Here is a 25,398-nt window from a genome sequence, read left to right as displayed (position 1 = left end):
TATAGATAAAAAAAAAAAAGGACAAATTAATGTAATAAAAAAAATGTAAATCAGCCCACACACAGGGGTGGGGATCAAGTTAGATTTGATGTACAATAATATAATATAATAATATTTGTTGCGCTAATATAACAACTATGATTTCCAGGTAATGTGAGATTAACCGGTGGATACACTCGTTGTGATGGAAGAGTAGAGTATTTTGATGAAGGCCGGTGGGGGAGTGTGTGTGCTGAATCCTGGGACATGAATGATGCAACAGTGGTGTGCAGACAGTTGGACTGTGGGAGGCCTCATAAGCTTATTCAGCTTGACCGTGATACAGGACAGACCTGGACTGATCAAATTAATTGCAATGGAAGAGAGTCTACATTGACTCAGTGTCCAAAAGAACCATATCATTGCAACAACACTGCTGTGGCTGGTGTTTTCTGCACAGGTAAGAAAAACATGGAAACCCAACTGAAAAGTTTTTATTCTATGTAAAATATAAATAAAAACAGAATGTAATGATTTGGACATCTCATAAGCCCATATTTGATTCACAATAGAACCTAAAATATACCAAATCTGAAATTCTTTTTGGAAAACATGGAATCTGCATCCTCCAAAATAAAGATGTGAGGGATTTGTTATCAGCATTTAGTTCAATTTCTATGGGAAAACAAACTGCACCCTGTTTAGTTCATTATGGAATGAGCGTCAGTATCAATATGAATGCATGAAGGCATGAATGCCTATGAAACTGGCACATCTGGAAGTAGATCAAAAATGGTGAAATGTGTATACAGGTTTTAGAGCAACAGGACCCTCCATTAGAGCAGCAGCCAAGGGAGATGGTCCTATAATGGCATGAATATAGGGATTCACGTATTGCCAATTTGACCTTATAAGAAGTATGGTTGAATCATTCCTGTGATGGACAGGAAACAGCAGAAACTCAGGAGGACTTCTCCTAATAACTATTACCAATGCTATTACCAATCCATGAAAAAAATAATAAAATGACAGAAAGTAGTAGAAATGCATGGAGAGCCAGGATAAATAATCTAAAGTAAATGCGCATGACTTGAAAGATGGCAAAATGACTTGACGAAAGAGATTTAGATGGCCAAACAGGGGAGGAAGCTAATGTTTAAATGATGAGGAGCCTGGAAATTTCAGCAGGATTTTATTCTCTAGGATGCCTAAAGTGCCCAGAAAAGGTGCACAAATTGATTTCTGATCTGAGAGGAGAAAATTTGAGATGGCTTAAGATGAGTGAAAAGCCTGAATTTGGCTAGTAGAGAATCAGTAAGCAGACAATTGCCAGTCGCAGATGCTTGTTAGACTAATAGAAAAGGTTGGGGGATTTAATTATTAGCATTAGGAACTCTGGTTTGAGCGGGGCGTCAAGAAGACCTAAGGGTACATCTTTCACCATCTTACAATGCTATGATTGCAGCCATTACCCACCTCTCTGTGAATGGTACTCATGGTCTCTGATCAATGGACTTTGATCAATGATCAACGGTCTTTGATCAGCGGTTGTTGATTAATGGTCATGACAATTAGCATACTAATGATCAAGGAACTGACCTCACAACCCATTGTTCTTTCAGTTGGCTAGTTTCAGTCATTGTGCAGATGTACTGTTTATAAGGTTGGGGAAATCTCCAGTCAGCTGAGACTGAAGAAGCCCCTTCAATGAGTGACAAAATGTTTTTCCCACTGAAAATGCCACATACAGATGAACAGAATCAACCTTTTGGCATTTACTTACCTGGATTATTGAGCATGCATCAAGATGAGAGCATCTAATAGTGTGAACGTGACAAAGACATGAACACGATTGCACGAACGGGACTGCAAAGGAGAGGTGCAGTGAGATTTAAAGTATGTGGCATGAATGCCGACTGGCCTTGAGAAGGCTGGGGAAAAGGTGATCCGACTAGACTAGTTATGTCACGAACAGCTTGACAGCATGGAAAAGTGGGAGTGATGTGAAGCTTAGATTTAGCCGGCAGCACCTGGGAGCAGACAGATGTGAGACCATTGATCTTTCTTATTGAACGTATCAATAAAGTTCATTACAACAGCAGGGCTACTGTGAAAACCAAGTGAAAACATTTTAAGTATCACAAAACATTACACAGAAGACTCAGGACGTTTGAGTAGGTAGAACCTTATGTCATCCAAAATTGGAATAACATTCCTATTACAAAAGTCTAGAAACTGGTATGCTCAGTTCCCAGATCTTTACAGACTGTTGTTAAGAGAAGAGGGGATGCTACAGAATGGTAAACTTGGTGGAAAACAAACCTTTTCCAACTGTTTTGGAACATGTTGCCACAAAACTCAAAATAAGTGAATATTTTTCTTAAAGTTGTACATTTTCTCAATTTAAATTCAAATAGTGTACAATATACGTAACTACGTCACAGTTGTTTGTTGGTTAATCTTCCATACCTGTGACTACATATATTATTTATTTGCCTTCACAGAAAGCTTGACTGTCCGCTTGGTTAACAGTAATGATGAGTGCTCTGGAAGAGTGGAGGTTCGTCATGATGACCAGTGGCACACAGTATGTGACAGAGAGTGGACTCTAAGTAAAGCTGGAGTGGTGTGTGAGTCGCTGGAGTGTGGACGTGCCATGAAAGCTCATGGTGCTGCTTTTTTTGGCCGTGGCAGTGGATCAGTGATGGAGGCTAGCAATTCATGTTTTGACACTGTGACATCTCTTCAGCAATGCTCAGTCAAAGGTTTTAGAAGAGCAACCTGCGGGCATGAATATGATGCTGGTGTTCTCTGTGCAGGTAAACCTTTACTATTGTGTATTGCTGTGATGTGATTTCACCAACTGCTCTGTGACGTCCCATTATAGAGCCTTTGGGGGGAGGGGGGGGGACTGGTTAACTACACACTTATTGGTTAATAATTACAAGTGTCTTAGTCACTGATCATACTTCAAAGTTTGTGTCTCCACCCATTTACAGACTGGGAATCTTTTGCATGTATGACAAATGTAGTAAAAGGTATGCTGCAGAACTACTATTATTTCAATCAATATTACCAAAATTCATTGACTGCAGCAATACTATTAGTATGAAAATGTCCATAGAGGTCAATTTAGAAACTCATCTTCCCTCAGACTTTTAGGACTGGAGGCTGAAGTTGCAAATTTTGAAGCCATCATGATAACCTTTATACACCAACGATGTGGAGATCCAGCTTTTTTTTTTTTTTTTTTTTTTTTTAGATCCAATTAAAATCAAGGCACTCAGAAAGATCCTCTGGAAAAGTATAATTCTTCGAAAAGAGTTTAATACACTGATTCATATGAACAACAAGAAAATACATACAGAGTATAGCATGACAATTACATAGCAGAACAGCAAAGCGATGTGCACCTCAGGGTGAAGGGTCTTTAAGCACAAACAGCAGAGACACACACATTTGAAAGGCCTGTCCTGCGGCATTGAAAGACCTGCCTCTCGTAGAACCTGGTCTCCTATCAGTTTGCTTACAGGGCAAATAGATTGCCACACCCCTACACACCTGCCTCGATTTATTCCTTGATCAGGGATTTTCGTTTCTTTCCAACCACCCTCAGGTAGTTATAATGGGCACTACCTGCTCCTCCACCCTGACCCTCAGCACGAGCTCCTCCCAAGGCTGTGTGCTGAGCCCTCTCCTGTATGGCCTGTACACTTATGATTGTGTGTGTACTGAAGACAACCTTATGCTCAACGCCATCAAAACTAAAGAGATGGTCACTGACTTCAGCAGGCACAGGCAGGAATGCGTTCCTCTCCACATTAACAGGGACTGTGTTCAGCAAGTGTCCACCTTCAAGTTCCTGGGGACTCACATAGCAGAGGACCTCTCATGGACCACTAACATCCTGTCAGGGCTCCTACATTGTTGACCAAGTGTTTTCAGTTGGACTTTGTCACCTTTTAGTTTTTTGTAACCGTTTCCTATTTTATTGGATAATATCACCCAGCTTGAGGAGTCCAGATCCTCACTAAAACCTGGCAGCTCTGCACTCACCTTCAGGACTGAGGATGTGGTGAGAGCCCTCAGGAAGACCAGGGAGAGGAGCTCACCCGGCCCTGACAACATCAGCAGTCGAGTTCTGAGGCACTGTGCAGGGCAACTAGGAAGTGTGTTCCAGACTCTATTTCAACACTCAATTGACAGTCACACCATCCCCCAGTTGTGGAAACAATCCAAAGTCATCCCATCCCCAAAAGAAACAACCCAAAGTCTCTGAATGATCTTCGTCCTGTGGCCCTCACCTCCCTGGTGATGAAGGCCATGGAGAAGATCATAAAACATCACATCGTAATAGCAACTGACCCCCTGATGGACCCACTCCAATTTGGTTACTGTGCACGCAGAGGTGTCAGTGATGCAAAAATCTTCATCTTGGACTGTCACGGCTCGGGGCAGCGGCCGTGTGATGAGAGGAAAGGAGGACTCAGATGCAACACTTACTAGAGATGCAGGGATATTTATTTACAGGAGGCAGAACACAAGGTGGGGAAGGCACAACAGAACTAAGGATAAACTGAACTGGGAAAACTAAGCTATAGAACGGCAAACCTGAAACACGAGAGGAGGACAGCAGGGAGAGCACGTAGTGGAGTCACGGAGAGGAAAACGGAGCAATGCAGAGTAGGCAGGGTGACACAGAGGATGAACACAGACGACACGACGAGGAACTGAGGGAAACACACACACTATAAATACACAGAGGGACACTGGGCAATCACATACAGGTGGGAGACACAGTTGGACCTGATTAACCTGACGAGACAGGGGAACACTAACACCAGGGACCAACAGAGGGAGCACAAAGGAGAGACGCAGGTAGGAATGAAAGAAACACACAACTCAAACCCTAAGAACAAATACAAAATCAGAATAAACTAGACAAAGGATAATAATAAACTTAAAGCGCTGGGTCACCGACCCAGGACCATGACAGTACCCCCCCCCCCTCAAGGGCTGGCCCCCGACAGCCCCAAAACACAAAAGAACCACCAAGCCCGGGCGGGCGGTGGGAGGCCCAGGACGGAGGGTCCAGACCAGGACCAAAACGGAGGCCCCAGAGTCCCAAACAAAAGGTTCACAAACACACAGGGGAGCAGAGCCCGAAACATAGTTCAGGTGGCCGGCCTGGGGCCCGATAGCACAGAAGGCCAGGACGGGACAGTTCAGGAGGCCGGCCATGAAGAAGGCCATGTCGGCGCACAAACAGTTCAGGAGGCCATCCCCGAAGAAGGCGGAGGAGGCCACAGAAGTCCGGAGGCCGGCCACGCGGAAGGCAGTGGCGGCGACAGAAGTCCGGAGGCCGGCCACGCGAAAGGCAGTGGCGGCGACAGAAGTCCGGAGGCCGGCCACGCGGAAGGCAGTGGCGGCGACAGAAGTCCGGAGGCCGGCCATGCGGAAGGCGGTGGCGGCCACAGGCTTGACCAGGAGGATGCGTACATCGGCGATGAAGACCATCCAGCAGCCTAGAAAACGGCCAGTGACAACAAGGTGCCAGACGTGGACCGGATGGCGGCGTGCCAGCAGAACCAGGCAAGGACGAGGAGAAGGGTGAGGCCGAAGCTGCTGCCGAAGCTGAACCAGGCGAGACTGGAGCTGATGCAGCCGGTGAGGATGCTAAAGAAGCTGCTTCTGCAGGCGACGCTGAAGCCGATGAGGTGGCTGGGCCAGACGAGAACGCCGACACGGAGGCTGGACCAGACGAGAACGCAGACCCGAAGGCTGAACCAGGCGTGGATGAGGCTGATGATGATGCCGAAGCTGCTGCTGCAGGCATGGATGAGGCTGATGATGATGACGCTGCAGACATGGGTGAGGCTGATGAAGGTGCCGAAGCTACTGCTGCAGCCGGCGAGGCTGATGCGGTCACGAAGGCTGGGCCAGACGAGGATGCGGTCACGAAGGCTGGGCCAGACGAGGATGAAGGTGAGGCTGAAGCTGAAGCAGGTGATGCTGAAGGCTCTGAAGCTGGCCCAAGCGAAGGCACGGAGGCGGAAGCAAAAACTGCAGCTGGCAAGGATGAAGAGGTTGCAGCTGGCGAGGATGAAGCTGATGCCGACGCTGGACCAGGAGTGGATGAAGCTGCAGGCGGCGGCGTGGAAGCCGGAGACGAAGGCGCTGCAGGCGGCGGCGTGGAAGCCGGAGACGAAGGCGCTGCAGGCGGCGGCGTGGAAGCCGGAGACGGTAGCGCTGCAGACGGAGGCGCTGCAGACGGAGGCGTGGAAGCCGGAGACGGTGGCGCTGCAGACGGCGGCGTGGAAGCCGGAGACGGTGGCGCTGTAGGCGGCGGCGTGGAAGCCGGAGACGGTGGCGCTGTAGGCGGCGGCGCTGCAGACGGTGGCGCTGCAGGCGGCGGCGTGGAAGCCGGAGACGGTGGCGCTGCAGGCGGTGATGGAGCTGCCGCTGCTGCTGCAGCAGGCGGTGATGCAGCCACTGGTGCAGGCGGTGATGGAGCTGATGCAGCTGCAAGCGGTGGTGGTAGCTGGATGGGCTCCTCGGTCCCCCCAGCGAAAACAGGCTCAAAACCAGTAGGCATGGAAGCCCCTGGCACACACAAAACAAAACCAGAAGGCTCGTGGGCCTCTGGTACACGTGAGAAGGGCTGTAGCTGCACAGAGCCCTGACCCTGCTCAGGCAGTGACAGCCGGGTGCAGTCCACAGCTGGCAACTTGGCCTCCAGGGGTCCAGAGTTAGCTGAGGGTTGTAACCCAGCCTCTGGGGAAGCCCTGGAGCGAGTAACAGTCTCTAATGTTGTCAGCTTTAGAGGAACAGGTCCATTTTGAAACAGTAAGTCTCCCTGCTCAGAAACAGCGGTGGAAAAACAGTGTGAAAATTGTGACTCAGCCATTAACTGACCTATGGGTTGTAGCGATGCTAGTGGCGATGGTAGCTGAGTGGCTGACTGAAATGGTGGCTCAACAGGAAATGGTGCTCTTGGGGGAGCTAATAGCGGTGCAGCTAGCGGCTGAACACGAAACTGGGCCGGTGAATGGCGATAAAGTCCTGGCTCGGAAGGAGCGGCAGAGACACAGTCTTTCGGTTTTGCAGAATGTTTATAGATCCCCACTTGGGAGGGGTCTGTTACCACGAAGGTAGGTAAGCTATACATGTTGTCTCTCATCCCGCTCTGAATAGCCCCAGAAAATAAAGTCCCGGAATCTGGGGGAGCCAAAGCATCCCGCTCACTCACCGCATCAGGCTGCTCAGAAGGAAATGCAGGCGGGGAACGAAGTCCTAAATCCAAAAGGAGAAATTCCTGCTCCCACGGGTATAGCGAGCCCAAAAGCCATGGGAGACCGGTCACCAGACGCTGTAGCCGCCTCTCTATAGCGCGCTGGGACTTGTAATCCTGGCTTTCCAGCCACAGGTCGATGAGCTCTTGAGTGGCATCGATGAGGTTCTCCCGTAGCTCTTTAGACGGGTCAAGTGCTGCTGGGTCCATCTTGTGGTCGCGTCGTACTGTCACGGCTCGGGGCAGTGGCCGTGTGATGAGAGGAAAGGAGGACTGAGATGCAACACTTACTAGAGATGCAGGGATATTTATTTACAGGAGGCAGAACACAAGGTGGGGAAGGCACAACAGAACTAAGGATAAACTGAACTGGGAAAACTAAGCTATAGAACGGCAAACCTGAAACACGAGAGGAGGACAGCAGGGAGAGCACGTAGTGGAGTCACGGAGAGGAAAACGGAGCAATGCAGAGTAGGCAGGGTGACACAGAGGATGAACACAGACGACGCGACGAGGAACTGAGGGAAACACACACACTATAAATACACAGAGGGACACTGGGCAATCACATACAGGTGGGAGACACAGCTGGACCTGATTAACCTGACGAGACAGGGGAACACTAACACCAGGGACCAACAGAGGGAGCACAAAGGAGAGACGCAGGTAGGAATGAAAGAAACACACAACTCAAACCCTAAGAACAAATACAAAATCAGAATAAACTAGACAAAGGATAATAATAAACTTAAAGCGCTGGGTCACCGACCCAGGACCATGACATGGACTCCATCCACAAACATCTGGAACTCCCTGACTCCTCCGCCAGACTTCTGTTTGCTGATTTCTCATCAGTGTTCAACACTCTGCAGCTTCATATCCTGGCCACTAAACTTTCCTCCCGATTTCACCTGGATGATCAGCTAATCCTGTGGATATAAGACTTTTTGACCAACACGACTCAGAAAGTTCGGGTCAACAACTCTCTTTCTGGTCCCCGTTCCACCTCCACTGGCTCCCCCAGGGCTGTGTGCTCTCCCCCCTGCTCTTCATCCTCTACACCGATGACTGGAAATCCACACAGCCCAACTGTCACCTGGTTAAATATGATGACGACACAGTTCTCCTGTCACTGCTGTCAGGCCCGTCACAACACCATGGGCCCACTCTGCAGGAGTTTGTAGAGTGGTTTGACAGCTCCAAACTTGAACTGAACGTGAGCAAAACCAAAGAGGTTGTGGTGACCTTCTCCAGTAGGCAGAGGGTTCTGGCTGCTTCAGTCACCACCACCATCCATGGGAAGCCAGTGGAGGTAGTTGAGGAGTACAAATACCTGGGAACCATCTTTGACAACCTCCTGAAATTTTCTGCCAACACAGAAAAGATTCTCAGGAGGTGCCACCAATGGCTATACCTCCTTAGGAAACTCAACTCCTTTGGAGTCAGCACACCCATCATGATGACTTTTTACTATGCCTTCCTGGAAAGCATCATGACCTTCTCCATCACCTGCTGGTTCCACTCCCTCAGCCTTCAGAACAGGAACAGACTGCAGCACACTGCATCAGTGTGCTCTAAAATTATTGGCCTGCCTGTCAGAACTCTGGCACAGGTTTTCAGCCAACAGGCCCTTAGACAGGCCTGTTGGCTGAAAACCTGATGATTCTTCTTCCGGCGCCCCCTGTGTGCGGCAGCCTGTTACAGCAGCTCTGCTCATTCTGAGTTTCTTTCCTTCTTATCTTTTTTCTTCTAGTAATTTTTATAACTAACGTATTAGTAATTAGACTCTGCAACCATGTTCTACCGTTTTGTGCTAGTTCTGGTTGTTTTTCTTAGTTTTTTTCTATTTTTTTCACCCGTGTCTGGGGACCCAGAGCAGGGATCCTTTGTTTACAGTAAGGATCAGCTGTTAGCGCTACGTCCCGCAGCGGTACTGCCGGCAGACAGACTCGACATTCCCAGTGAACTGAGGAAGAAAAGACGGGGGTGTCGTGCTGGGAAGGAGCGCGGTCGCCCGAGAAGGAGACGTTATCGACCATCTCTTCCTTCTGTAATTATTGGAAATGTAAGATCTTTGCCCAATAAGATGGATGAGCTAACGTCGCTAACCTGGTCAAAGAGGGAGTACCGGCAATGTAGCATCATGATGCTAACAGAGTCGTGGCTAACACCGCTAACTCCGGACACGAGTGTGACACTACCAGGATTCCAGATGCTGCGAGCGGACAGGACGAGAGAGAGCGGTAAGAGGAAAGGAGGGGGACTGGCAGTGTTTGTGAATGACAGATGGTGTAACCCTGGGCACATCACTGTGAAAGAACAACTCTGCAGCAGAGACATTGAGCTGTTAGCCGTTAGCATGCGTCCATACTACCTACCCCGGGAATTCTCGCATGTTATCGCGATAACAGCGTATGTCCCCCCCTCGGCCAACGCGGATGCAGCCTGTGACTCTCTCCACTCTGTGGTCAGCAGACTGCAAACACAATCTCCGAGAGCCCTTCTCATAATATCAGGGGACTTCAATCATGCCTCACTGGACTCCACACTGCCCACCTTCACCCAGTATGTGACCTGCCCAACCAGAGACAATAAAACACTGGACTTACTGTATGCCAATGCTGAAGAGGCATACAGTTCATCACCTCTCCCTCCCCTAGGCAGATCTGATCACAACCTGGTGCACCTTGTCCCTGTGTATGAGCCCTTAGTGCGCAGGGAGCCACCAGCCACCCGCACAGTGCAGAGATGGTCGGAGGAGAGCGAGGAGGCTCTTAAGGATTGTTTTGAGTCCACTGTGTGGGAGGTGATCTGTGACGACCACGGAGAGGACATCGACAGCCTTACTACATGCATTACTGACTATATTAATTTCTGTGTGGATAACACCGTACCTACCAGGACTGTACGGTGTTTCTCCAACAACAAACCCTGGATTACTTCAGAAATTAAAGCTGTCCTCAAGCAGAAGAGGAGGGCCTTCAAATCCAGAGACAAAGAGGAGTTGAAAAGGGTGCAGAGAGAGCTGAGGGGACTGATAAGGAATGGGAAGGACAGCTACAGGCAGAAGATGGAGAACCAGCTTCAGCAAAACAATGTTGGTGAAGTCTGGAGAGGCCTCAGAACCATCTCAGGCCACAAACATCAGAACTCTCTGCCTGGGAGGGATGTGAGGTGGGCAAATGAACTGAATCATTTCTTCAACAGATTTGATTCAGCCATGAGGCAGTCTCCAACATCGGCTGCAGACTCACCCACCCCCACTGCTGCTGTTCCACCTCTGACACTTCACACCTCCTCTATTCACCCTGCTCACTCCTCCCCACCCCCAACAACAACATCCAATACACACTCAACACAAGGCTCCAGCCTGTCTCTCTCAACCACCCAGGTTCGGAGGGAACTGAAGAGGATTAAAGCCAAGAAGGCAGCGGGTCCAGATGGCATCAGCTCGAGGGTCGTCAGGTCCTGCGCGGACCAACTGTGTGGTGTGATGGAGCACCTCTTCAACCTGAGCCTGAGGCTGGGAAGAGTCCCACAGCTCTGGAAAACTTCCTGTGTTGTTCCAGTGCCAAAGACTTCACGCCCCAAGGACCTCAACAGCTACAGGCCGGTGGCTCTGACATCCCACCTGATGAAGACCCTGGAGTGGCTGGTCCTGGCTCAGCTTCGGCGCCTTGTGAGCTCTTCACTGGACCCACTTCAGTTTGCTTACCAGCCTGGCATTGGAGCGGATGATGCCATCATTCACCTCCTACATCGTTCCCTCGCTCACCTGGAAACCGCTGGGAGCACTGTGAGAATCACGTTCTTTGATTTCTCCAGTGCCTTTAACACTATTCTTCCCACGGTTCTGAAGGACAAGCTGGAGAACTCTGGAGTGGACCATCACCTCACTACCTGGATTTTGGACTACCTCACCGACCGACCACAGTATGTGAGGACTCAGGGCTGTGTGTCGGACAGGGTCGTCTGCAGTACGGGGGTCCCACAGGGAACGGTTCTGGCTCCGTTCCTCTTCACCATCTACACTGCAGACTTCTCCCACAACTCCACCCAGTGCTTCCTGCAGAAGTTCTCTGATGACTCTGCAATAGTCGGCCTCATCACTGATGGGGACGACAAGGAGTACAGAGGACTGACTCAAGACTTTGTGGACTGGTGCCAGCTGAACTACCTCCAGATCAACGCCAGTAAAACCAAGGAGCTGGTGGTAGACTTCCGCAGGCACAAGCATCCTCCACTGCAACCACTGAACATCCAAGGTATGGACATCGAGGCTGTGGACAGCTACAGGTACCTTGGTGTTCATCTGAACAACAAACTGGACTGGACTCATAACTCAGACGCCCTCTACAGGAAAGGGCAGAGCAGGCTGTACCTGCTGCGGAGACTCAGGTCGTTTGGAGTGGAGGGCCCACTCCTGAAGACCTTCTATGACTCTGTGGTGGCCTCAGCCATCTTTTATGGTGTGGTCTGCTGGGGGGGCAGCATCTCTGCTGGGGACAGGAAGAGACTGAACAGGCTGATCCGAAGGGCCAGCTCTGTTCTAGGATGCCCTCTGGACCCAGTGGAGGTGGTGAGTGACAGGAGAATGGCGGCTAAGCTGTCATCCCTGATGGACAACATCTCCCACCCCATGCATGAGACTGTGACAGCACTGAGCAGCTCCTTCAGTGGGAGACTGCGGCACCCACGGTGTGGGACGGAGAGATTTCGCAGGTCTTTCCTCCCCACTGCTGTCAGACTCTACAATAAAGACTTTTGCAGCTGATCAAACACACAAACCCACACATGTGCAATAAGACTGCTATACGTGCAATTCTTCTTCTGACGAAGTTGTGTTTTTGTATTTTCCTACTCAGTTGTATATAGCATTTGTATTTCTATTTTATTCTATTGTATATATTATTCTATTCTATTTTATTCTATTGTATATATTATTCTATTCTATTTTATTCTATTGTATATAGTATTTTATTTTATTTTATTGTATTTTATTGCATTCCAGTGTTTTCTAATTTCTGCTACATAACTTTGCACTTTTGCTGTAACAAAACAAATTTCCCACCTGTGGGATTAATAAAGGCCATCTTATCTTATCTTATCTTATCAAAATCATCAATTACCCCTCTCACATTCTTCACCCCGCATTAATGGCTCCCCTCTAGGCGATGCCTCCGCTGCATTTCCGGAAGGACTGAGAGGAGGAGAGCCACCTTTGTCCCCAAAGCCACTCTGCTTTTTAACTCCAGCCGATAAGACTATTTCCCACACCCATAAACATAAACTACACTCTTTTTATACTGCCGACACTTTACTCACTTTTACTCACTTACAGTTATTTATTCACCCTTCTGTCACTTTAATTTTAAAACTGTGTAATTTTTTAAAACTGTGTATATACTGTATATTCTGTGTATTTATTATCTTACTCTTATTCCCTGTTTATGCCCTGTCCTTATCTTCAACATCATGCTGCTCTGTTGTATGTTAATTGCCCCCTTGGGGATAAATAAAGTCTTTCTGATTCTGATTCTGATTCTGATTGTGTTAGTTCTAATCATCCTCATTATCATTCTCATTATCCAATGTATTTAAGCCCCCAGTTTCCTTCAGTTATTGGTCCTGTCATCGTCTATTCTGCATGCATGTTTCCCAGTTCAGTTTAGTTAGCCAGACGTTCTGTTTCAGTTTGTTTCTAATGTCCTTCCACCCAGTCTTTATAATAAACACTGTCCACATCCTCAATCTGCCTGGGGGTCCTGCATTTGGGTTCTCTCTTCTCTTTATCCACACACCAACCGCTGATACTACCTGGAAAGTACCCATTCAACCTCATGCCCTCGGGCAGGAGGTAGAAGTGTTTAAAAAAAGTAGGATAGCCAGGCTGAGAAACAGCTTATTTTTTCTCTGGGCCGTCAGAACACTTAATGGTAAGCCCAGTCAATTGACTTTCTGAGCTTTACTCACCATCCCCTACCTGCAATATTTCTGTGTAATATTCAGTACAGTGTTTGCAGAAAACTGCAACATAGCAACACCAGAGCATGGTACAATACTCAAAATTGTTTATTTCTGCTGCTACCTACTAACAAGTGCAATATACTTCACTTTTTTCAGGAGAACTATTTCTCGTGTATTTACAGTGTAGTTTTATATTTGCAATTTTATTATATTCACTATTTTATTCTGTGAATTGAATGCAAGAGTGAAAGCAGTGGCGGTCCTAGCCTGTTTGGCGCCCTGGGCGAACACTCCCTCTGGCACGTGGTGTATTTCTGGGATTTCACACAACCCAGGATTCAAATCATGAATACATAATGGGCTTGGATTTACAACATTATGAATGAAATGTGCTCTATTTGGAAGCAGCAGGTCTCCCTCCCCTTTCGACGGGTTATGTGTGAGACTTTGAATCATCAAACTGTAAATTATAAATTTTAAATTGTTATTGATCCCTTTACCCCGAGTCCTAAAGTGTATATTTATTTTCTTACTCTACTATATTTATTGTTCGTTTATTTGCACTGCTGTAACTGGAGCCTCGTCGTCTCGTCTCTCTATATACTGGACTGTATGTAGCGGAGATGACAAAGTTTACTTTGACTTCAGCAGCGCGCAGGCGCACCGAGGGCTCTCGCGCTCAGTTTTCGTGTATAGAATTTCGAAAAAACATCGGTGCAAATTATAAGTCTGTATCATAATGTCTGGTGTTTTCGTGTTTGTTGTTTTGTTTTTATTTTGTTTTATTTTGCGAGTTGGTTATTAGATGCTGCTCCAGCCAGCCAGAGAATCCCCCGCCGCCCCGCCCTCTCCTCCCTGTGCCGCAAGCAGCAGGCGCACCTCGCAAACGGAGGGCACCCTTACTCCCAGCAAATGGGCGATAAAAAACCGATCGGTGCCTATGCCATTCCCAATATGCACTGGCTGCCGTCGGGGCAGCATGAGTACGAGCATTTTTTGTTTTGTTTTGGGGTTTTTTTGCCGATGCCCGTGATGCCAACCCCATCACGATGCCGCCCCGGGCAACCGCCCGTGTCGCCCGTATCTAAAACCGCTACTGAGTGAAAGCATGTAAGAATGTATCCATCTTAGTCTTTTGAAATGTAAGCTCTGCTCCAGTTTCACTGTATGATGCCTCAGTAAAGCAACAGTAAAGGAATATTCATTTTTATAATTCTGAATGAATGTATTTGGCAATACAATGGATCTAGGGAGGAAGACATTTCATGAAATAACTTGTCACAAAGGTGGCATTCTATACTACCAAGCTCAGATTTAGTGACCTCTTTAGTGAGAAAATAATAATACCAATGTTTGAAAAAGGTAGACTGCATGGCTATGTGCTTGATTTTATAAATTTCTGACAGTGGGTCTAAATGCAACATCAAGATTCAATCATTAAGTGGCGTGGCACAACATTTTTGTCCATGCAGCATATATTTACGCATTAAGATTGTTTTAGCCAAGTAATACAGGCAGACAGTGTTGTTAAACTACATTTTGGGAATCCTCTTTAGGTGTCAGCACTAGTGCTGCTCAGCTGATTTTGTAAAAATTCTCTTCTGAAAATGGATCTGAGCTTTAGCACCAAAATTTCCTGGTTACAGTGAAAGACTGTTTTGGGTAAAATACACCTGTTGCTGAAGTTATCCACACATTAAAGTTTTTGGATATCTACATTTCACCAGTCCAGTATGAGCTATTGTCTGAAAAGGGGGACAGCCATTAACTTCTTGTGGTTGTAGTTCAGATAATGTCGGACTCTCAGCGTACTGCATTTTGACAGTAATCCTTAAAAATGTGTTAACGCTTGATTTTAAAAAGATTGAGTGATTGAAATAATCATTAATAATGCTTTTACGTGTGTTCGCAGGTAAACCACCAATAAGGCTGGTGAACGGCACTGACCGATGTTCTGGTCGAGTGGAGATTCTGCATGAAGGCAGATGGGGAACAGTGTGTGATGATGAATGGGACTTCAGAGATGCTGAGGTGGTGTGCAGAGCCATGGACTGTGGAACAGCTCAGAGAGCCAAATCTAAGGCCTTCTTTGGTAAAGGCCAAGGAAAGATCTGGCTTGATGATGTCAACTGTCTGGGTAATGAGACGTCCCTTGGGCAATGCAGTCATCGCTCCTTTGGAGAAAATAACTGTGGCCATGGTGAAGATGCAGGAGTGATTTGTTCAGGTAAAAACTATTGATGTTTCATTTAATACAGTGTCTTTTTTTTAACATTTACGACAGCAGTGAGAATATCATATGGATTTCAATTAATACAGTTTATGGCACCAACCAACTATTGCTTTTCTCTGTTTTTAAGCCATTCGACTGACCAATGGGACTGAAGTGTGCTCAGGAATAGTGGAGGTCCACCGTGGTGAACACTGGTCACCAGCATTTAATGTTAACTGGGGAATGAATGAAGCTACAGTGGTGTGCAGAGAGATAAACTGTGGAGAGCCTGTCAAGATCTCAGAGTCATTTGGTCAAGGTGGAGATCTGAAAGGATATGAGATCGACTGTAATGATAGAGAGAGCTCTCTCAGACAGTGCACATTTAGAGACTTTACCACCTATGCCTCTGTGGTATGCTCAGGTAAGACTTGATGCCAAATAATAACTAGGGTTTAAAAAAAGTAAATGCATCGTTGATATTCATAGCTAACAGACCAATGATTTTGGTGACTAAAACCACATGTTGACGCTTGTGCTTGTACCAGACGTGTTATAAATTGTGTCACTATGTTCACATATTTGTGCTATGGCCGTACATGTACCCAAGTCATTAGGATTTGGCCAGCCAAGGCACACACAGATGTATAAGCACACAAAAGATTTAGCCTGGATTGTATAGCTCATGAGTTCATGTTAAGATGACTGACATCATGCTCAAGGAGAAGAAGCAAGTATCGTGACTTTAAAAGCAATGAAGTCAATAAAGCAAAGTCACTAAATAAATTGATAATAACGATAATATAAGCAGGCTGGCTGTATGTGTTGCAGACCCAACGTTTTAAGAATTAAGTCGCAGCTTTACTTTCTTCTTCCACCTTAGCGATGTGCTCTTAATTAATATTACATATCATAAAACCCTGTTTAAACCCTCTTTAAACAGGTCAAAATGACTGTTGTGAAACTTGGAAATGAACAGTTTGCTGCTAGTTGGAACAGATGTGATATGGCCATTATTTAATGCCTGGTCACAGTGTTATTTCACTATTAAAATTACCAGCATTTAGCAAACACAACTTTAATGTGAGACAGCAGATAAATATTGACCACTTACAATGTTAAATTCTATTTCCTTTGACAATGTACTAATATCAGCCAGCGAGGGTAATACAACCCCTTTGCTTTAACTACTTTTATTATCAACAAAACTGAAAAATTGTGAAGCGGAAGGAGAAAAAATATGGAAATGGCTACATCAATTAATCTAGGCTTAATTTCAAGCAGACTGATTATAGAATTCTGCAGGCCACTTTGAGTTTTAAGCATGTCGACATGAACTCAATCAAAAGTAGGTGATTTTTTTGCTACTAAACAAAATATAAAATAAAGAGCAAAAAAGGGACAGTTTCTGTTTAGACCTCAGCCACACATTAAGTCATGAGCTCGTATTCACGAACCAGTAGAGTTAGCAGTGAAACTTTGTCAACACACTGTTAAATTCTTTTTTTCCTTCCCGACTTACTTTGTAGGATTTTTGATATATAGATGGGGGAACACAGGAGTCCCCTTTTATATGTGCATTTCTACACTAACCACCACCATTAAGTTTAATGAAATTTAAAAGAAAAAGGGGAAAAGGCACCAGATAATAGACATGGCCTTATCCTTTTTAATAAACAAAATATTAAAGTTAATTTAATTTTTCATTCACAAATTTAAAATTTGAGAATGGAAAGAAAAAATCTCGATATCAATGTTAATGTTGTAGTAGAGCAGTTCAGGGGGCCGACCTGGGGATCGACAGCCCCATAGTCCTAAACAGAGTAGTTCTAGAGGCTGACTGTGTAGAAGACTGCGGCGACAGAACAGGTCCGGAGGCCGGCCACGTGGATGGTGACAGAGCAGGTCCGGAGGACGGCCGTGTGGACGTCGCTGGGGATTGTGGTGAAATTGGTACAGAAGCTGACCGTGAGGAAAGAAGCTGGATGTGGCTTAGTGGGTGCAAGACCAGACATAGGAGCTGGACTAGATGGTGGTGTGGCTGCCACAGGCGACGGAGCTGGACCAGATGGTGGCGTGGCAGCCACAGGCGAAAGAGCAGACGGTTGCACCAGTGGGGGTGGGGCAGCAGCAGGCAGTGGAGCATGTTGTGGCGCTGCAGGTGACGTTATGGAAGCCGCAGATGGTGGAGCAGGCAATGGATGTACGGGCTCTCCTGAGCCTCCAGTGGGAACAGGCGTCGACTGAGCAGGTGACTCACTCTGAAGTGCTCTCCTCCGGGAAACAGGAACCAGGTGCTGGGCCTGGTCGAACACCAGCCTTCCCCACCCAAGGAACAGATACGGATGCAGTGACGAACTAGTTTTTGGCTGCCCTTACCTAGGGAACCGACTAGCAGGAGCTAGCTGGACCTCTACCTCTCCCACCCGAGGAACTGAAACAGGTGCAGGAGTCAGTAGGGTCACAGCTGCTCTCCGCCTCAGAACCGGGACAGGCGCAAGCACAGGCAGGTTGTCCGCCATCACCACCCGAGGAGCTGATATGGGTGCAGGGACCAATGGAGCCTCCGCCAGCCTGGGGACTAAAGCAGGGACCAGCTGGGCCTTAGCCACCCTCAACTGAGGAGCTGGTACTTGTGCAGGGGAAAGCCGGGCCTGAGCAGCCTTGGGAGCAGATGGCAGAGACGGCTCACCAGAGCCTCCAGCTGCAATAGAAGAGAGAATCTCCCGAGGTCCAGAGCAATGTTCCCTCTAAGCTGCACACGTGCACAATTAGGCACTGCTGGCACGGACTCTGCGCACAGAAAATCTACGTTGGGCACAGAAATTTTTTTAACTTGAATTGAAATTAAAATTAATACTTTAACAATTCTGTTTTGCAGTGTTAATCAGTGTGGTGTGGGTGTGGTCTCTGGCCGGACGCAGAGGAGGGGTGACGCAGTGAGCTCCCAGGGTGGCGCAGGAGTGGGGTTGAACAGGTGTGCTGGGACGTGAGTGTGATGATGTCTCTTTATATGTTCACAATGACAGTCGGAGGGGGAGAGAGCGGACGTGACAGCAGAGCGGGAGTGTCTGTGTCCCAGTATAACAAAAACCACAGTATAATCACAGTTGAAAATAAAGTAGTGCTGTCAGTACGTTTGTGTCCTGCCTATGATTAACGGGGCAAACGTTACACTGGTGCCGAAACCCTGGTGCGATGTCCGATTCCCAGCCCGCTCCACCTGCTCCCCTGGCGGCTCAGCTGCCCGCTCAGCCGCCCGCCCAACCGCTGCAGATCTTGGGCCAAATGATAATGGACATGGCGGCGATGGCGGCTCGACAGGCAGCCACGCAAGACCAACAGTTGGCGTTGCTTCGCCAGCAATCGGAGCAGCAGACTGTGGCTCTGGAGCAGCTGCTGGGGAATGCGGCCGCGCCGGTGCCCCCCCTCCGCTGGCAGTGACATTGCACAAGATGAGGGAGGGGAGGACCCGCTGGTGTTTATTGAGGCTTTCCAGGCCGCAGTGGTGGCCTGCCGCTGGCCGGAGGAGGAATGGGCTGCCCGGCTGCTGCCGCTTCTGTCGGGCGAGGCTCAGACGGCGGCGCTGAGCTTGCCCCGCCTGTTCGCGGGGGGTATTCGAGGATGTGTGTCGGGCGATACTGGACCTTTTGGACCTCTCCCCGGAGGATTGCCGCCGTCAATTCCGAGCCAGTAGGATGACGGAAGGGGAGCGGCCGTTTGCATGGGCTCAGCAGCTGGAGGTTGCGGCGGCGAGGTGGCTGCGACCGGGCCCCTTGGCTGGGGAGGCTCGGCTGCTCAACCTGGTCGTCCTCAAGCAATTCGTGGGGAGCCTGCCGGAGGCAACGGCTCATTGGGTCCGCTGCCACTGCCCGGCAGATCTGACGGTGGCGATTACGCTGGCGGAGGACCATCTGGCGGCCAACCCGGGACCCAGCCGAGAGGAGCTGCGGCGGAGTGGCCACCGCCCAGGCCACCGGTGGCAGCGACATAGAGGAGGGACGGCGGCCCTGTTGGAACGGAGCAGGCAGTGGGGTGGAGCCCCAGGAACCCGTTCCGGCCGCTGCTTCCAGCCGGAAGGTTGCCCCGGAGCCATGGGGACCCGCACAGACGCCGGGCCAGACTGCTGGAAGTGTGGGCTGCCGGGGCACCTGTGCCGGGGTTGTCTGCTCATGGAGGTGGGGCAGGTGTTCCATGTTGCCGGCGCTCCAGCGCCTGCCCCCGGTCCGGGAGGGACGTACCGCGTACCGGTAAGGTGTCAAGGGGGTATTCGCCATGCTTTGATGGACACGGGCTGCACGCAGACCCTGGTCCACCAAAGTTTGGTTCACCCCAGGGCGTTGTTGGAGGCTGACTGGGTGAAGGTTAAATGTGTGTACGGGGACATTCGCCGATATCCCGTGGTGTCGCTGGTGTTGAAATTTAAGGGCAAAAAGCATAGAGTGAAGGCAGCGGTTAGCCTGCGCCTGTCACATCCCCTAATTTTGGGCACAGATTGGCCGGGGTTCCATACTTTATTGGGGCAGTATGCGGGGATGCGATCGTGGCTGGTAGACGCGTGTAATGTCTGTGCGGCGTTCATTGGTGACGCGGGGTCGTCCAACACTGACTCGGCAGGGGGCATACTGCCTCCGGTAGTATGCCCCCCTGTTTCCCACTCGATTTCTCCCTCCCTTTTTGTCTGCAGACTGGCGCCTCGAACAGAGGGCTGGGGGCCATTTTGTCCCAGCAGGTAGGGGGAGCCGACCGGCTGGTCGTCTACATCAGCCGGAAGCTAACGGACCGCGAGTCACGGTATAGTACCGTGGAGAAGGAGTGTCTGGCGATCCGGTGGGCGGTCGACTCCCTTCGCTACTACCTCCTGGAACGCCCATTCACCCTCTGCTCAGACCATGCCCCGCTGCAGTGGCTCCACTGCATGAAGGATGCCAACGCCCGGATCACTCGGTGGTATCTGGCTCTGCAGCCCTTTAAGTTCAATGTGATCCATAGGCCGGGCGCGCAGATGGTCATGGCCGATTTCCTCTCCCGCTCGCGGGGTGGGGAGTAGGTTCAGCCGGATGGGGCCCGGCCTCAGTCGGGCGGTGGGGATGTGTGGCGTGGGTGTGGTCTCTGGCCGGCTGCAGAGGAGGGGTGACGCAGTGAGATCCCAGGCAGTGTTGCCAACTTAGCGACTTTGTCGCTATATTTAGCGAGTTTTCAGACCCCTTAGCGACTTTTTTTTCTAAAAAGCGACTAGCGACAAATCTGGCGACTTTTTCTGGTATTATTGGAAACTTATTTATGACGATGTTTTGACGTGAAAACGCGTATCGCTCTTACTCTCAACAAGTAGCGGTGCTGCCATGGGCACCTCACCCATGCCAAAGCGCTCACGGGCGGAGGATAGTCCTCCCCCAGCTGCTATTAGGGCATGAGATGTTCACACCTATGCGTCCAAACGGCAAATGAATTGCGCATGAGCAAAGCCGCTGCTCCCACACTGACTTTTGTGGATCACAAGGTTTAAAACTACTTATAAACACACACACAAAGTAACTCCACCAGAGTGCCAATTTTGGGTCACTTTTTTTGGCTAAGTCCACATACAAATCTTTTTTTACGCACACACAAATCTTTTTTACACATACAAATCTTTTTTACGCACACACAAATTCTTTTTACACATACAAATCTTTTTTACACACACACAAATTCTTTTTACACATACAAATCCTGATTTACAAGTACAAAATATTTATGACCACATTTTGAGCCCATGGAGTTCAAGTTATTTTTTACTTCCAATAGTGTTAACATACTACACAGGTCATGAACAAGATTTTTTTTTAAATTTTCATTGTAAGTAGGGATGGGTACCGGTGTCCGGTGCCATGATGGGACCGGTTCTGATATAAACGGTAGTAACCAGACCGAAAAGCAGCGCACATTTCGGTGCTTTATTTCGGTGCTTTTTTTTCCTGAGCCAATTCTAGCCAATCATTTTACGTTTCCAAGGATAGTAGGCGGGGCCAGGTACGTACGTTCTTTTAGAGCAGAGCTACAGATTAAAAATGCCCAAGGCAAAGCGGTCAAAAGTCTGGCTGTACTTCGCAGCAACAGATGCAAACTCAGCAGCCTGCAACAAGTGCTTTAATGTGATACTGTGATACTGTCAAAGGAGGTAACACCTCAAATCTGATGAAACACCTGGCGACGCATAGCGGGGGTTTTTTTTAAAGCCGAGAAATGCGCCGTGTTTGATAGCTTGCTGCGAGACCTCACACCGTGCACATCCACTGCGGTTGTGGTGCCTGTTATCGGACCCGGAGTTAGCAACATCCCCCAAAAACCCAAAGAGGAGAGTCCTGGCCCCTAGCCCTGCCAGCGTAGCAGAAATGATGACGGATGATGATGGCAGCAGCAGCCGTTCTCCTCTGTGTGAGTAGCTTCATGTTGTTCGTGTGTAATTAACGTTGAGTACGCTAACCACGTTATTACATTAATGCATGTAAGGTGAACTAGCAAACACCGTCGTAGTTACATGCGGCTGTCTTCTTGTTTGATGGCAGATACTCCCTTCACCCTGGCCAAAAAGGCTAAAATGACCAAAGAAAAAGTGGAAAACAGTTAAACATGAGAGGTTTTTTGACAAAGTTTGTGTTTTTTCCATTGTTTAAGCACTGCTTCCAGCCAAGAGTGATCCCATATATGCCCTATAGCTGCAGAAAAGGCTAACATTGTTATCTTTTTACAAAAAAACAGTTAAACATGAGAGGTTTTTGGACCAATTTTGTGTTCTCCATTCTTTAAGCACCGGTTTGAGCACCGTTTAAGCACCGGCACCGTTTCAAAAGTACCGGTTTGGCACCGGTATCGCATAAAACCTAAACGATACCCATCCCTAATTGTAAGTAGGCTAAAGCAGTTAATTAAAAGTAGTCTAACATAAACGTAAATGCTGTAATTTGATTATTTTAATAAACCATGTAACTTGGATGGATTCGATGCTGGCGTGACCACAGTGCACACGTCTGCTGTTCCTCACAGTGGTCCAAGTGTCCACTCAGGGAGTTTGTGTGTTCGCTCAGACACATGAAAAATTAGAGAGAACATTGGTCCAGAGTAACCTCGGACGTCCAGCTCAGTCTCCGGGTTAGGCCCAGGCAGAGTCACAGTCACTGGCAAAACAAGGTTAATGGTGCCAAACACAGTCTCACAAAATATAGATTTAGGGCTGGTTGTAGAGCAAGGCGATATTGTAACAGCAGTCTGGCGAGGCGGGAGCGGCTAGCAGGTCCAGCAGGCATGTGGTGTGGAGGTTAGCTGAAATACCCGAAGCCAGTCGGTTAAATCCAATAACAGACCTTTATTTGGTGTCAGCAACATAAGACCATACAAGCCAGGTCTCCACGGCTCTGCTCTGTCCGTACATACATGTGCGGGGATCGGTAGTCGCAGGCGCCAGGCCGTTACAACAGTAAGGTTTCTTAGAGAGAAGGAACATGAGCAGCATGAAAATTAGGGCTGCCACAAACGATTATTTTGATAGTCGACTAGTCACCGATTATTTTTGCGATTAGTCGACTAATCACATCATGCATCCACTGGATGTAAAACGTACAGCTTATTTCACCAGCATGCATCTGCTCTTAAATAACTATCATTAGCTTACAGCTTTAAGTGTTTAAGGTATGTGCTAACTAAAATTAAAGACAAGATGATAGTTTATTAAATTTTAATGACATTTGTAGTTTGTTTGGTGGAGTTTAATAAACGCAGCCGTCTGCTCCTTGCTATCTAAAATATAACAGGACACCGGAGTATATTCTCGAGCATCTCACACTTCTGATAATCAGTTGTCTGCTTGACGTTTATTCAGCTGTGTAAAAACTAGAACTTTAATCTCAGCCAACCCGATTTACTCAGGAACAAATAAAATACTAAAAAAAGCCAAACAATATCATTTTTAAGTTACCTAAGTGACTAATATATCATGTTTAACCTGAGTAGCGACAGACGGCGGTGGGTTTGAAAACGATTTGCCGGGAGTCCGGTGTTCTCACCGGCTCTAGTGAGCCGTTAACCCCGGCTAGCTATCGAGCTGGTGGGTAACAGACGTTTCCGAAAACGTCGGAGCACTTTTGAAAATATGTGATGTCTTGATAAACTGAGCAGATATTTGAGGTTTACACAGCTATATTCTCGCCTGAAAATATGTTAAACGTTTATTTTGTGACCCAGAAAGAATAATAAGAGTGATATTAAAACTAACTAGCTGCCGCCATTGTTGAAAATTGAGCAGGGCCGCGCTATGAATTCTGGGACACAGCTTCTTCTTCTTCGGGGTTTAAAGGCAGCTGGCATCCTTGTACATGCAGTGCTGCCATCTTCTGTTTCAGTCCGTCATTACACTCTTAAATCCTACTACTTACTCCTGCGTCTTTTGGGATCTTACAAAGCTTCAAACGACGCGTCGACTATTAAATTAGTCGTCGACGATTTTAATAGTCGACGTAATCGTGACTAGTCGACTAATCGTGGCAGCCCTAATGAAAATGGATGCCGCTAAAAACACACACACACTAGGAGACTCCCACAACTACTACAATAGTAGGGCAACCCCCCCTAGTGGTGCTATAACCCAAAAGGGTTGTTACATCACCCCCCCGGCAATTAGAAGGCTGTCCTCAGCCGGACCCAGGCAACCCTCCTCCCGCTACCCCCTTTCACTATACATAGCTACTTAAGGTAGTAAGCAGGCTGTGGAGGAATTGTTATACAGCATCGGTACAGTCAATACAATCAATAACCAAAATTAGTGCTCGCCGGCAATTAGAAGGCTGTCCTCAGCCGGACCTCAGGTGACCCTCCTCCTGCTACCCCTTTTCACTCTACAAAGCTACTTTAGGTAGTAAGCAGGCTATGGAGGAAGTGTTATACACCCTGGCCTTACAGCATTGATACAGACAATACAATCAATAAACAAAATTAGTCTTTGAAGCAATTAGAAGGCTGTCCTCAGCCGGACCCCAGGTGACCCTCCTCCCGCTACCCCTTTTCACTCTACAAAGCTACTTTAGGTAGTAAGCAGGCTATGGAGGAAGTGTTAAACACCCTCCCAGCCTCGGTACAGTCAATAAACAAAATGAGTGATTGAAGCAAACAATACAGAACATGCAGTGTTACTGGCTAGTCATCCTCTGGAGATGGTCCTAGACAAGGGAAAAATAGACAAAAATACAACACATGCCGTCGCTTAAATCAGTACGATAGAAAACCAAACCAAAAGCCTCTCACGGGCCGCGATGATGAGGGTTCAGCGGAACAGAACAAGTAATCATCCCTTATAAACAGAATAATTACATTACATACATCTTGCATGAAACTAACCCTCAGTCAACCTCAAGTTTGTCCGTATGATAACGGTTAGTCCACCTGGTACCCGTCCAACAAGCGGTCATTACGGGGCACCGGCGGGGTTTGTTGGGAAGATGGCCGCTCTCCCGGCTCTCCCCTAGCTCCATGATCCAAACGCTCCATCAGGCTCCTTTGTAGCTCCAGTGAATCCTGTAAGCAAATTCGTGGCTTCCCGACCTCTCCTTCCAAGTTTCCCACTTCAAGGTTGAGGTCAAGAGGCGTAGAGTGAGGGAAGATGTACTTCGTCAGGCCATGCGCCTCAGCATCCGGGTCACAGCCATCTTCCTCACTCCCCGTGTCTGCGCGGGACGCCATTTTAAGTGTGGAAACAACTCTCTCTCACAAAAGTTATAGCGAAGTGAAAGAGCGTTCACACACAGTACCTAAGCGTTAATATCAGTCAGACAGAGAGCGTCCATGCACACTCTGATGCTTCAATGTTTCACACAAGACAACACGTCCCTCTGAATGAACACTGAGTCAAGGTCACTGTAGCGTTAGCCTTAGCTTTAGCGCCGCCGATGTCGTAACGGTCCAATAGCACTGCGTT

The 25,398-nt window shown here is 48.0% G+C and overlaps 1 protein-coding gene across 1 annotated transcript in view; it reads left to right on the top strand.

The window, feature by feature from the left end:
* Positions 1-25,398, top strand: part of LOC106097916 (deleted in malignant brain tumors 1 protein) — a 42,161-nt gene that overhangs the window by 5,134 nt on the left and 11,629 nt on the right. Inside the window, exons 4-7 of the mRNA XM_025899019.1 lie at positions 149-439; positions 2,484-2,798; positions 15,150-15,464; positions 15,598-15,873. Of these exons, the coding sequence (XP_025754804.1) occupies positions 149-439; positions 2,484-2,798; positions 15,150-15,464; positions 15,598-15,873 (1,197 nt within the window). The remainder of the gene's footprint in view (positions 1-148; positions 440-2,483; positions 2,799-15,149; positions 15,465-15,597; positions 15,874-25,398) is intronic.

The sequence above is a fragment of the Oreochromis niloticus genome, linkage group LG15 (assembly GCF_001858045.2).
Source record: "Oreochromis niloticus isolate F11D_XX linkage group LG15, O_niloticus_UMD_NMBU, whole genome shotgun sequence".
NCBI classification, from domain to species: Eukaryota; Metazoa; Chordata; class Actinopteri; order Cichliformes; family Cichlidae; genus Oreochromis; species Oreochromis niloticus.
This window is presented reverse-complemented; position numbering and strand designations above follow the sequence as displayed.